We start from the raw sequence: 14,366 nt of genomic DNA, 5'->3' as shown, positions 1-14,366 counted from the left end.
CACCGAGATGTGCGACCATGACCCCTCTCCACAGAGACGCCCTTCCCAAGGTGCGTGGAGCGCTGCCAGCAGGACGCCATGGCAGGGTCTGTGCCTGGCCTGGATCTGCCCTGCTCTTCCTCTGACAGCCCCTGCCTGTGCCTCCTCCTTGGGTGGCTGGAGCCCTTTGCCAGCACACACACAGCCAGGAGGCCACAGAGGAGCCCTGTGCCCATGACTGGTGTGGGCGTTTGAGAGCCCAGCTCCCTCAGGGCAGGGACCTGTTGAGTCACAGGTGACGCTCCAGGTCCCCTGAAGTCTGAAGCCGCTCCCCACAGGGTTTCCGGATTTCTGCTTGAAAGCCAAGCTCTGCTGGCATCTCCCATCCCGAGGAGAGCAGGGGGCGGGGGTCTCCCCTGGATGCGCTTTCTGAGTAACTCGACCAGGAATCCCCGTCTCAGGGCACCCATGGTGCCTCCACACATGCTGAGACACAGCATCGGACCCCAGATGTCACCCACAGCGATGAGGGGCCTCGGAAATGGACCAGGCTTCAGTCCCTAACACCGTCACAAACCTGCTTGGCAGCTCAGGTGCAACTGCCAAACCCCTCAGCATTCAGTGGAAATGCAAGGGACCCAGAATAGTCAAATAATATCCAAAAAGAACAAAATTGGGGGATTCACAGATCCTGATTTGAAAGCTTGCTACAAAGCTACAGTTATCAGGATGGTGTGGTCCCGGCGCAGGGCAGACATCTGGACCAATGGAATAAAATGGCAAGTCAAAAAACAAGGAGTGATGTCAAAAGCAATTCAATGGGGAAAGAATCGTCTTTTCAGCAAATGGTGCTGGGACAGTCAGATATCCACCGATGAGAGAATGAAGCTGGACCCTCACTTGACACTGTTCATAAAAAGTAACTCAAAATGAATCATGCAGCTAAACGCAAGAGCCGAAACTATACAATACTTAGAAGAAAGTGTGGGAGTAAATCCCTGTGGCCTCAGCTGAGGTGATGGATCCTTAGACAAAGCACAGCAGCCGAGGAGGAAACAGCCACATTGGACAACGTCAAGGTCCAAGACTTCCCTGCTGCAAATGATGCCCTCAAGAAAGAGAAAAGATAGCTCATGGAACAGGAGGAAATACCTGCCAATCACCTGTCTGACCAGACACCTGTGTCCAGGAAATAAAAGACATGACTCTTACGAAGAAACACAAAGATGAGCAAGGACTTCTGGCTTCTGCTCTGCCGTGAACAACGTGGAAGGCCTCATTCCCATCCCTGCAACAGGAAAAATGCTGAACTAATGAAAATCAATGACTTTTCCTGGGCCCATCAGAGAGCTGAGGTCAAAGCACTGTGGCAACCCCCAAGTCTGGAGAGACAGGTGAGCAGAGTCACAGCTGAGACCCACTGGCCTGGAGCAGAACTGATGGTGCAGGAGCTGCAGGAACACCTCCCGGGCAGCTCTAGGGAAAGGCCGGGGCCATGTGCAGAACTCCTGTGGCTGCAGTCTTATGGGGCCCCCAGACTTTTGTGGGTTTCCCCTCCAGGAACCCTGCCAGGTCTTAATGAAGCCAAGGATGATCCCTTCCCGGCTCTGGCATGGGATGGGGACAGTCACCACTGTGAAATATACCTGGAGCATTCTCCACAGCAAGTGGAATTTACTCTCCAAAGGAAAGGCTTATCTCACTCGGGGGAAGACTGTTTTTCAGCCTGTACCTGCTTAGCCTGTCTCACCTAAGGGGAGAGGAAAAGCACATCAACAACTGTGAAGGGGCACAGGCCCCCAAGACTGAGATTTGGTCACAGACTGCAACAGTTCCCTCCCCGCCATCTTCCCAACACACCCACAGGGCCTCCACAGTGTGACAGGGATTCCAGCAGAGAGGGCCACAAGACGCAGACTCTCTCTGAGGAGGAGGATTTAGGGAAGCCCAAGGGCAACCCAGGAAATGAAAACAAATGTGAAGCCTCTGGTACCCACAGCTACAGCAGACATTAAACCCTGCCCCAAACCTGGCCAGATTACATAAACCTCACACTAAAGGCCCATCTACTTCAGCTCTTATTACCAGATACATCATCATGTCCAGCTTTCAACAAACATTACAAGGCAGACTACAAGGTCTTAAGGAAAAAAAATAGAGTGTGAAGAGACAATGCACGCATTAGAACGGATCCAGATATGGCACCCATGTTGGAATTATCAAACAGGAAATTTGAAATAACTGTGATTAATATGGTAAGGGCTCTAAGGGAAAAGCATGCAAGAACAGATGGGTAACAGACGGGCAATGTAAGTAGAGAGATGGAAACTCCAAGGAGGGATCAAAAGGAAATGCTGGAAATAGAAAACACTGTAACAGAAATGAGGATGCCTTTGATGGTTCCTCAGTAGACTGGATCCAGATGAGGAAGGATCTATGAGCTTGAAGAAATGTCAATAGAAGCTGCTCAAACTGAAATGCAAAGAGAAAAAAAAAAACCAGTGGAAAAAAATGAACAGAATATCCAAGAGCTGTGGGGACAATTTCAAAGGGCACCACATATGCATAATTGGATTTCCAGCAGGAGAAGAGAAAGAGAACAGAATATTTGAAATAATAATGACTGGGAATTTTCTGAAATTAATGACAGACACCAAACCACAGATCCAAGAAGCTCGGAGAACACCAATCAGAGTGAATATTAAAAAAAATCTGTACCTAGGCATTTCATTATTCAAACTGCAAAAAACCAAAGACAGAGAAAATCTTGAAAGGAGCTGGGGGTGGGGAGGAATCCTACTTATGGAAAAAGAATTAGAGCAGATTGCCTGTTAGAAATCACATAAGCAAGAAGAGAGTGGAGTGAAATATTTAAAGTGTTGAAGGTAAAAATCCTACCAAGCTAGAATTCTATATCCAGTGAAATTATTCTTTAAAGGTGAAAGAAAAATAAAGACATTTTTGGACAAACAAAAAGGGAAGGAATTCATCTCTGTTAGACCTGTCCTATAAGACATGTTAAAGTTCTTCAGGGGAAAGGAAAATGATTTAGGTCAGCAACTTGGGTCTACATAAAGAAAGGAAGCACGTTAGAGGAGGAATGAATAAAGGTAAAATGAAATTTTTAATTTTTCTTAATTGATCCAAAAGATAACTTTAAAATAACAGTAGTAACAACGTAATGAGCAATTATAGCATACAGATAAATGAAACGAATGACAGCAATGTCATCAGGAACAGGAGGAATGCATGAGAGGTGCCGTCACAACCCCACTGCACATGAGGGGGCAGAGTGTCAGGTGAAGGTAGACTGTATGGTAAAGGTATACTGCAATGTCCAGGCCAACCACTCAAAATATTTCAAAAGGAAGTATAATTAATAGGCTAGGAGAGAAGGTAAACTAGAATAATATAAAATGCTTAGTTAGAACCAGAAAAGGCAGAAAAATGGGGAAAAAGGAAGAACAATAAATAGACTACAGTTACAAATAAGGTAGATATCATATTGAACTATATAAATGACTACTTATTTATTTACAAGACAGCATCTCTCTGTTGCCCAAGCTGCAGTGCAGGGGCATGATCATAGCTCACTGCAGCCTTGAACTCCTGCGCTCAAGCGATCCTACTGCCTCAGCCTCCTGCATAGCTGGTATCACAGGTGTATCCCACCACACCCAGATGGTTTTTTTTTTTGTAGAGACAAGGTCTCGTCATGTTGCCCAGCCTGGTCTCAAACTCCTGGACTCAAGCAATCCTCTCACCTCAGCCTCTCAAGTCGCTGGAACTACAGGCATGCACTGTTATGCCTGGCTAATTTTTTTAAGTCTTTTACAGAGCTGGTGATAAGGTTTGGCTGTGTCCCCACCCCAATCTCAGCTTCATTGTGACTCCCACAATTCCCATGTGTCATGGGAGGAACCCAGTGGGAGGTGATTGAATTATGGGGGCGGGTCTTTCCTGTGCTGTTGTCATGATAGTGAATGAGTCTCATGAGATCTGATGGTTTTAAAAACAAAAGTTTCCCTGCACAAACTCTGTCTGCCATCCATGTAAGATGTGACTTGCTCCTCCTTGCCTTCTGCCATGATTGTGAGGCCTCCCCAGCCAGGTGGAATTGTAAGTCCATTAAACGTTTTTCCTGTATAAATTACCCAGTCTCGGATATGTCTTTACTAGCAGTGTGAAAACAGATTAATACAGTAAATTGGTACCCATAAAGTAGGGTGCTGCTGAAATGATACCCAAAAATGTGGAAGCAACTTTTTAGAACTGGGTAATAGGCAGAGGCTGGAACCGTCTGGAGGGCTCAGAAGACAGGAAAATGTGGGAGAGTTTGGAACTTCCTAGAGACTTGTTGAATGGCTTTGACCAAAATGTTGATAACGATATGGACAATGAAGTCCAGGCTGAGTTGGTCTCAGGTGGAGATGAGGAACTTGTTGGGAACTGGAACAAAGGTGGCTCTTGTTATGCTTTAAGCAAAGAGACTGGCGGCATTTTGCCCCTGCCCTAGAGATTTGTGGAACTCTGAATTTGAGAGAGATGATTTACGGTATGTGGCAGAAGAAATTTCTAGGCAGCAAAGTGTTCAAGAGGTGACTTGGGTGCTGTTAAAGGCACTCTGTTTTAAAAAGGAAAACAGCATAAAAGTTCAAAAAATTTGCAACCTGACAATGCAATAGAAAAGAAACTCCTGGCTGGGCACGGTGGCTCATGCCTGTAATCCTAGCACTTTGGGAGGTTAAGGCAGGCAGATCACCTGAGGTCAGGAGTTCAAGACCAGCCTGGCCAACATGGCAAAACCCTGTCTTTACTAAAAATACAAAAATTAGCTGGGTGTGGTGGTGCATGCCTGTAATCCCAGCTACTTGGGAGGCTGAGACAGGAGAATCACTTGAACTCAGGAAGCAGAGGTTGCAGTGGCAATGAGCCACCATTGCACCACTGCACTCCAGCCTGGGTGACAGAGCAAGCCTGTCTCAAAAAAAAAAAAAAAAGGAAAAAAAAGAAAATCCCATTTTCTGAGGAGAAATTTGCATAAGTAACAATGAACTGAATGTTAATCACCAAGACAATGGGGAAAATGTCTCCAGGGCATGCCACAGACCTTTGCAGCAGCCCCTACAGACTCAGAGGCCTAGGAGGAAAAAATGGTTTCATGGGCTGGATCCAGGGTCCCTCTGCTGTGTGCAGTCTAGGGACTTGCTGTCCTGCATCCCAGCCACTCCAGCCATGACTGAAAGGGGCCAAGGTACAGCTCAGGCCATGGCTTCAGAGGGTACAAGCCCCAAGCTGTGGCAGCTTCCATGTGGTGTTGAGCCCGCGGGTGCACAGAAGTCAAGAATTGAGGTTTGGGAGCCTCTGCCTACATTTCAGAGGATGTATGGAAACACCTGGATGTCCAGGCAGAAGTTTGTTGCAGGGGTGGGGCCCTCATGGAGAACCTCTGCTAGGGCAATGCAGAAGGGAAATGTGGGGTCAGTGCCCCTACACGAAGTCCCCACTGGGGCACTGCCTAGTGGAGCTCTGAGAAGAGGGCCACCATCCTCTAGACCCCAGAATGGTATATCCACCAACAGCTTGCACTGTGCACCTGGAAAAGCCACAGACACTCAATGCCAGCCCACGAAAGCAGCCAGGAGGAAGGCTGTACCCTGCAGAGCCACAAGGGCAGAGCTGCCTAAGACGAATGGGAACCCAACTCTTGCATCAGCATGACCTGGATGTGAGGGATGGAGTCAAAGATGTTCATTTTGAAGCTTTAAGATATGACAGCCCTGTTGGATTTCAGACTTGCATGGGGCCTGTAGCCCCTTTGTTTTGGCCAATTTCTCCCATTTGGAATGGTTGTATTTACCCAATGCCTGTACCCCTATTGTATCTAGGAAGTCACTTGCTTTTGATTTTACAGACTCATAGGCAGAAGGGACTTACCTTGTCTCAGATGAGACATTGGACTGTGGACTTTTGAGTTAATGCTGAAATAAGACTATGGGGGACTGTTGGGAAGGCATGATTGGTTCTGAAATGTGAGGACATGTGATTCGGGAGGGGCTGGGGCAGAATGATATGGTTTGGCTGTGTCCCCATCCCAATCTCAGCTTGAATTGTGACTCCCACAATTCCCACCTGTTGTGGGAGGAACCTGGTGGGAGGTGATTGAATTATAGGGGCAGGTCTTTCCTGTGCTGTTGTCATGATAGTGAATGAGTCTCATGAGATCTGATGGTTTTAAAAACAAAAGTTTCCCTGCACAAGCTCTCTGCCTGCTGCCATCCATGTAAGATGTGACTTGCTCCTCCTTGCCTTCCATGACTGTGAAGCCTCCCCAGCCATGTGGAACTGCAAATCCATTAAACCTTTTTCCTGTATAAATTACCCAGTCTCAGGTATGCCTTTATTAGCAGTGTGAAAATAGGCTAATACAGATGGGTCTCACCTTGTTGTCCAGGCTGGTCTCAAACTCCTGGACTCAAGCAGTCCTCTTGCCTCAGCCTCCCTGGTCACTTTAAATGTGAATGGTCTAAAATACACCAATTAGGTCAGGCACAGTGGCTCACATCTGTCATCCCAGCATTTTGGGAGGCTGAGGTGGGAGGACTCCAAGAGTTTGAGACCAACCTGGACAACACAGTGAGACCCTGTCTCTACAACAAAATTTTTTTCAAATGAGCCAGGTGTGGTGGTGCACACCCACAGTTCAGGCTATTCTGGCAGCTGGGGCAGGGAGGATCACTTGAGCCCAGGAAGTCAAGGCTGAAGTGAGCCATCATTGCACCACTGCACTCCAGTTTTGGTAATAAAGCAAGACCCTGTCTCTAAAAAAAAATAAAGTAAAATAAAATATGCCAATTAAAATATATTGTCAGAGTAGACTAAAAAAAAGACAATAAAAATTTTAAAACATTTGGATAGACATTTCTCTAGACACAATGCCTGATAAAACACCTCAAAAGATGTTCAATATCATCAGAGAAATGCAAACCATAACCACACAATCACTGCACACTAAGATACCTATGATTTTTTAAAAAATAAACCAGACAATAACAGGACTTGGTAAGTATGTGGAGAAATTAGAACCCTCACACACTGCTGGTAGGGGCATAAAATGGCACACCTGCTGTAGAAAAGGGTAGGCGTTTCCCCCAAACATGAAGCACAGAGTCACATATGACCCAGCGGGTTCATGCCTAGGTATGTGCCCCCCAAAAATAAAAGTACATATCCACACAAAGACTTGTACGTGAACGTTCACAGCAGCATTATTAATAATAATGAAAAATGTTAACAAGTGGAAAGAACAAATACTCATCAACTGATGACTGGATAAAGGAACGGTGATATATGTGTGGAATATTACTCAGCCATCAACAGGAATGAAGCACTGACAGGCTACAATGTGGACGGGCCTCAAAAGCATCCTGCAAAGTGAAAGAAGCCAGCTGCAAAGACCACATAGTGTGTAACTCCACTTCCATGAAACGCCCACAACAGGCAACCCTACAGAGACGGAAAGTAGCTTCATGGCTGCCAGGGGAGGGGAGAAGAGGGGAATGGGGCGTGTCTGCTAATAGGTGGGGTCTTTCTCTTACATTACATGAAAAGGTTCTAAAATCAGATCGTGGTGGAGGATGCACAGCCCTGTGACTATATTAAAAACCACAGAATTATATGCTTTACATGGGTGCACTGTATATTGTATGGAATGTGAATTATATCAAAATAAAGCTGTTTCCAAAAACCTCTCAGCCTCAAGGTTAACAGTGGGACTTTTTTTTGGAGTGATGGTTTCCTTTCAGAACACCTCCCACCCTCAAGCCAAAACATCTCCCCACAACCAACCCAAGACAAAGCCGAGCTCCACTGCTCACAGGTGCCTGGCCTCACCTGTTCCCAGCCAGAGCCTCCTGGGAGCTCAGCATGGCAGCTGGGCTCTGCACACTGTCCATCCCTGAGTCTCCCATGAGGGCTCCTACCTCATCCTGGGCCTGTTTCTACACCCCAGAGCCCTGGCTCCAGACACGCTCTGGTAGGGGAAACTTAAATATCCGATGGGGGGAATGCCAAAGAACCCCCCCAACCCCGAGAACCTTCCAACCATCCTGTGGCTCTCGGCAGCGCCTCACAGTGGCCACCTGGCAGACAGCAGCTCTCCACCAGCAATTCTGCCTGAGGACACCCGGGGCTGCCGGCAGCAGTCCTGGAGGAGGGGTGAGGATGGGAGCCTGACCCACTGGGGGGGCTGTGTTCCCCCCAAAATCAGGGCACCCAGGGCATGACCCCACCCCTGCCCCCCACATCAGGGGGAGGAGGGGACTGACACCCGTCTTCTGCCCAGGACCAACACAGGGCCCACCAGGTCTGAGAAGGCTGCACGGGAGCTGAGGCATGAGTTTCCCAGAACATCCACCACAGTCTCAGGCAGACACAGGGGCAAGGGGACCACCGAGGGACCCAGGGTCATCACTGTCACCCTGACATCAACACACAACCGTAGCTACTCCTTGGTGAGTATCAGCCACATCCTGGTGGTATGGGCCAAACTGTGTCCCCAGAAATGACACACTCAAGTTCTAATCCTGGGTACCTGTGAATGTGACCTCATTTGGAAGTGAGGTCTTTGCAGATATCATCAAGATAAGATGGGGCCATACTGGATCAGGGTGGGCCCTAAATCCAATGCCTGGTGTCCTTATGAGAAGAGGGGAGGAGATGGAGACGCACATACAGGCAGACCCCACGTGGCAGCGAAAGCAGGGGCTGGGGGGATGCGTCTAGGCCAAGGCAGCCTCTACCGGAGAGTAGAGGGGCAAGGACTGGTTTTCCTCCCTGGAGAGCCTTCAGAGGGGGCACGGCTTTGCTGACATCTTAACTTTGGACTCAGGCCTCCAAAACATAAGACAACACATTTCTTTTTAAATCTGCTGATTAAAAGGGAGCTTGTTGATGCTCTATTGTGACTATCATGTTCACACGGAACACGAACCACGTCCACATTGGGAACACCATGTCCTCACATGGCCACGGAAGACGAACCACGTCCACATTGGGAACACCACGTCCTCACGTGGCCACGGAACACGAACCATGTCCACATTGGGAACACCACGTCCTCACGTGGCCACAGAACACAAACCACGTATGTCCACATTGGGAACACCACGTCCTCACATGGCCACGGAACACAAACCACGTATGTCCACATTGGGAACACCACATCCTCACATGTCCACAGAACACGAACCACGTACGTCCACATTGGGAACACCACGTCCTCACATGGCCACGGAACACGAACCAAATCCACATTGGGAACACCACGTCCTCATATGGCAGAGGATCAAGGACTCAAAAGAGGGCTGAAGTCACCCTTCTACAACAGCATTAACCCCACCCATGCTGGAAGAACCTACATGGCCCCATCAGCCCCCCAAAGTCCCATCTCTACCACCACCACAATAGGAAGCAAATTCCAACATGAGTTTTAGGGGAAACATTTCAGCCACAGCACCCATCAAATCCCTGATAAGACCACAACCTCAGACAGTATTAGCTCACACTCTGGTGAGACCCGGAAGCAGGGAACAGAGCTGCACCTGACGAGGCCACGACCTCAGTCAATGTTAGCTCACACTCTGGTGAGACCCGGAAGCAGGGAACAGAGCTGCACCATGCCTGGACTTCTGGTTTACAGAAACTATGAGATCATCACGTAACTGCCCAAGGGGTTCACCTTACCCGCTGCCTAGACAGAGCCAATTATCAAGACGGGGGAGCTGCAGGAGACAGAGTAGTTCACGCACAGCCAGCTGTGCAGGAGACCGTTTCGTTACGACTCAGATCCGTCTCAGAGAGATGCACTGCTGTTCTTCATCCACCTGATTCGTGGTTACCTGTCCTGGCAGCCCCAGAATACCAGCATGCCTGGGGGAGTGTGAGGGCTTCACGTGGCTGTCCCCGCACACACAACCAAAGCCAGCACACCTGGGCGAGTGTGAGGGTTTCACATGGCTGTCCCGGCACACATACCTGATGCCGACGCACCTGGGCGAGTGTGAGGGCTTCAGGTGGCCATCCCTGCACACACTCATAACTGACATTAACGCACCTGGGCGAGTGTGAGGGCTTCACGTGGCTGACCCCGCACACACAACGGACACCAACACACCTGGGCAAGTGTGAGGGCTTCACGTGGCCATCCCTACACACATAACTGACACCGACACACCTAGGTGAGTGTGAGGGCTTCACATGGCCGTCCCCACACACACAACTGATGTTGACACACCTGGGCGAGTGTGAGGGCTTCACGTGGCCATCCCTGCACACACAACCAAAGCCAGCACACCTGGGCGAGTGTGAGGGCTTCACATGGCTGTCCCCGCACACACAACCAACACCAGCACACCTGGGCAAGCATGAAGGCTTCACACGGCCATCCCCGTGCACTCATAACCCCAGCCCTGGTTGTCCCTGCCCACCTGCTTCATAAGGAGCGAGGTGGGGGCTGGGAAAGGCAGAAGGGAGGTCTCTGGCCTTCTCAGGACTTCAGGAAACGGTCTGCTGGACTTCCGAGATGTGTGGGCTGCCAGGGGTCCCTGCACGCCCTGCTCGGTGGTGGAGAGGAGCCCCAAGCCCAGCCCACTGCCGCGCCCTGAGCCTGCCCCGGCACTCACGGACTGGGAGCTGTCCCTGCTGTTGTCCCGGGACTTGTTCTTAGCCAGGCGCTTCTTCTTCTTGTGCAGGGGCCTGGACTCCAGGATCATCTCCTCCAGCTCAAAGGTGGGGTCGCAGTGCAGACGGCCTTTCTACAGAGGGATGGGTGCTGAGCCCCGGCCCGTGGATGACGCCATGTCCATCCCCAGGGCCCCCCACCTGAGCCGCCCACAGGCTTACGTTGGGCACGAAGCCCGGCTCCACCCTCTTCTCGCTCAGGTGGTCCCACAGCACGCCGGCCAGCGCCGGGGCTGCCTGCACGTCCTGGAGGCTGGAGAGCCGGTGCTCGGGGTTCACAGTGAGGAGCTGCAACCAGGCATGAGTCAGAGGGCCCAGGGCCCACGGCCCCTCAGCAAGGAATAGCCCGCCACCCCCAGGCCAGGGCACCCTGAGGAGGGTCCCGCCAGGCCTGAGGTTCGGAATTCAGGAGGGTGGGGTGGGGCCAACGGCCGACGTCAAACAAAGCACCGTGGCTGGCTCAGCATGTGGCCCAAGGGACGCCTGTTCTGAGTGCTGCTACCCAAACCCCTGGCGCCAGAGGACAGCAGAGGGATCTGCAGGGAAGGCTCTGCTGGGCTTTGCCAGGAGGTGGCAGCGGAGGCCTGGCTAGCAGCTAACACTCCGCACGTGGCTGGCCTCACAGTAACCATCCCAGAGCCACTTCCTTCACCGCATGGGACCTCCACAGGCCAGATGATCCTGGGGCAGCCATGCGTGGCCTGGGAAGCAGCATCCCAGCGCTGGCACCTCCCGCCTTTCCAGGGAAAATGCCGCAGACCCAGACCCCGTGCGAGGTTTCCCAGGCTTGGGCTTGGACGTGTGGGTCATCCCCAGTGCCCACGCAGGCCCTCTCTAGCCCAGTGCCACCTTGTGAGCCACCTGGGCAGGTGTGGCCGAGCTTCGTGTGGCTACAGCAGAGTTAAGAGGCTCTCGGGGCTGGGGAGAGGCCCCGGCAGGCAAGGCCTCCCTAAGGCTTTAGGCTGCTTGGCTACAATTCCAGGGCAGGAGGCCCCACCTGCCTGAGACATGGGAGCCGGGAGGCAGCCGGGACCGTGTGGCACACTCACTCCCCTCCCTGTCCTGCCTGGGCCTGGCTCTGACTCCGAACCCCCTATGGTGTTAATGCGAGGCTCTGAACGGGGAGCTGTGCAGCCCAGTGAAGGCACAGCCCCAGCTTAGCCCCAGATCACAAATGGGAGGCACTACTGATGGCCACACCCCTGCCCGTGTCCCTACCAGGCTGATGTCCCCTGAGAGGCATTTGCAGTGGGCAATGGCTGCCCACCTTCCACAGGAGGCACTGGGGCAAAGGGTCCCGGGGATAGCATGGACTTGAACCCCCCCATCCCACACCCTCCTTCCAATATGTGGGACAAGGGGACCTGGCTCAGGGCTCCTCCGTGGTGACCGGCAGGGCGGGTGCACAAGCCTGCTGTGAGGGTGCCTGGGGACGCAGCTCAGGGGATCACCAGGACACCAGTGACCTGGTAGGGCTCGCCATGAGAGGGCCACAGAGCCTGCCACCAGCTCGCTTCCTGGGGCTTGGGGCTGCCATCTGCGAAGGCCCCCACAGGGTGCAGTGAACGGACCTGTGCCTGCCAGGAAGCGGCACTAAGTGTGCACTGGAGGGGGTGCCCCGAGCCGCAGGTGAATGAGGGAGTGGGGTGGGTGCTCGGTGGGTGAGGAGGCTCAGGGATGGGGGCTCACCTTCCGCAGCAAGGCCACCATCTCCTTGGACCATGTGGGGACATACTGGACGCTCACGGTGCTGAACAGCTGCACCAGGGACTCGACGGCGTTGCTGGAGTGGATGTCATAGGGCCTCTGGAGACAGGGAGGCAGTGCTGGGCAGGTCCTCCTGGCCCCCAGGACACCCAGAACAATGCCAGACACACGTGCCATCGCCCTAAGAGGACCCCTCCCCCCACCCCAAGTGCAGGCACAGCTCTGAGCACAGCCTGGCCTCCATCTGCAGCGGAGGAGCCTGGGTTAGATAAAGCTTGTGCCTGGGTCCTGCACCATGGCTGCTGCGCCCATCTGGCTGGGATCCCGGGGGGCCTGGGTCCAGACAGATCAGCCCCAGAGGGCCAGGAGGGAGATGGCTTCCTTAGAGGTGGGGTCCTGTGCAGGGCTGAGGGGTATGGTCCGCAAAAGGACCCCCAGCCTCCCGGTCTCCAGGACTGGCCTCGCCGTGGCCACAAGGGTGAGAGCACAGGGCCCCAAAAGAAACTTTTTGTGGAAAGTTCCAAGGCAGCAGCCCTGCTGGCCAGTTCTCAGCCTTGTCCACCCCCACAGAGGCTGGCTTGCAGGCCCCAGCAGCGGCCCCGGGAAACCACAGTGAATCTGTCCTTCCTCCTCCTGCTCAGGCATTCCATCACCAACTGCACACTCTGCTAAAAGCATGACTCCTCAGACAGAGTGGAGACATCCCTGTGCACCTGGGCACTGGGGACAGCCACCCCCTCCCCGGCACTGGTGGGGGCAGATAGCGGGGGCCTGGCGGCCAAGCCCGGGGGCTGCAGGGGGTCCATACCCATCCTCGAAGCAGCTCATAGGCCATCACCCCCACTGACCACCAGTCCACCTCGAAGGAGTAGCCAGTCCCGCCGTTGATAAAAGAGTGGAAGATCTCCGGAGCTTTCCGACAGAAAGAAGGAACAACAGCTGTCAGGGGTCACAGCCCGGACCCACGGACACAGGGCCGGCACCTTGAGGCCACACCCCAAGACCAGGCTGCCTCCAGGGTGGGACAGAGAAGCCACCGAGGCCTTGTCCTTCCCACCTGGAGGAAGCCGGCTCCCATCTGGAACCCCAGCTCGGGCTCACCCATGTACGGCTTCGTGCCCGCTAACGCCGTCGCCCGCTCCCCGTCCTTGATGATGGTGGCGATGTTGAAGTCGGTCAGGTGTGCATGTCCTGCGCAGAGAGGGGTCAGGTGTGGCTGTCCCAGGACCAGAGACACATCCTTGCGTGCAGGATCCTCCTCCCCCGACAGGCCCATCCCTGCCACCACCCACCCGGGCTGCCCACACCCGGCCCCACACACCTCTCTCATCCAGGAGAATGTTGTCAGGCTTGACATCTCTAGAAAGGGCACAAAGTGGGAAGGTGAGTTGGGAAATCTGCCTTGTTTCTGCCTTGGAATCTCTGTCACAATCCCTGGAGTCCCCAGGACGCCCCGCCCACCCACTCGAGGCAGAGGCCTGAGAGCTTGACTCGATCCTTGGATGATGCTAGGACCTCACGGCCCTGAGTGGGGGCAGAGGCGATGAAGTCAGCCACTTCGTTCCTTGTGGCATCTGGACAGCAGCACACACCTGGCACCAGACGGTGGGAGGGGGCCTGGAGCCCCAGACGACGAGAGCAATTGCTGGCAGGGTCTGCGCTCCCCCTCCACGACTCGGCCTCTAGGAGACCAAGCCGCCTCGGCTCTCGCTTTGCCCCGACTTTTCCAGGCACACAGCCAGTGCTCAGTGACTGGTGCCTAGGTCATAACCAGATATCCGAGTCCCCAAAAGCAGAAATGCAAACACCAGTCCATTCGACTTTAAAATACACCTCACAGATATTTTCATTTTGTTCCATAGCTGCGGAATTTCAGCCTAATTTCTGTTTCCCAATTTTACTTCCTTCATAATCTGCTTCCTATTTTCTTCTTTTAAATT

General features: G+C 52.7%; 1 protein-coding gene across 4 annotated transcripts in view; it reads right to left on the bottom strand.

Annotated features, from left to right (window-relative positions):
* Window positions 1–14,366, bottom strand: part of STK32C (serine/threonine kinase 32C) — a 101,902-nt gene that overhangs the window by 4,011 nt on the left and 83,525 nt on the right. For 3 of the 4 annotated variants that reach the window (XM_003275476.4, XM_030805083.1, XM_030805090.1), the window contains 6 exons: window positions 13,748–13,785; window positions 13,528–13,617; window positions 13,235–13,338; window positions 12,409–12,525; window positions 10,882–11,007; window positions 10,662–10,793 (listed from right to left, as the gene is read on the bottom strand). In XM_003275476.4, coding sequence (XP_003275524.1) covers window positions 10,662–10,793; window positions 10,882–11,007; window positions 12,409–12,525; window positions 13,235–13,338; window positions 13,528–13,617; window positions 13,748–13,785 — 607 coding nt within the window. The remainder of the gene's footprint in view (window positions 1–10,661; window positions 10,794–10,881; window positions 11,008–12,408; window positions 12,526–13,234; window positions 13,339–13,527; window positions 13,618–13,747; window positions 13,786–14,366) is intronic. The other variant, XM_030805072.1, reaches the window with a different exon arrangement.

This window comes from Nomascus leucogenys, chromosome 3 (assembly GCF_006542625.1).
Source record: "Nomascus leucogenys isolate Asia chromosome 3, Asia_NLE_v1, whole genome shotgun sequence".
Classification (NCBI taxonomy): Eukaryota; Metazoa; Chordata; class Mammalia; order Primates; family Hylobatidae; genus Nomascus; species Nomascus leucogenys.
The sequence above is the reverse complement of the archived record's forward strand: the minus strand, read 5'-3'. Positions and strand labels throughout refer to the sequence as shown.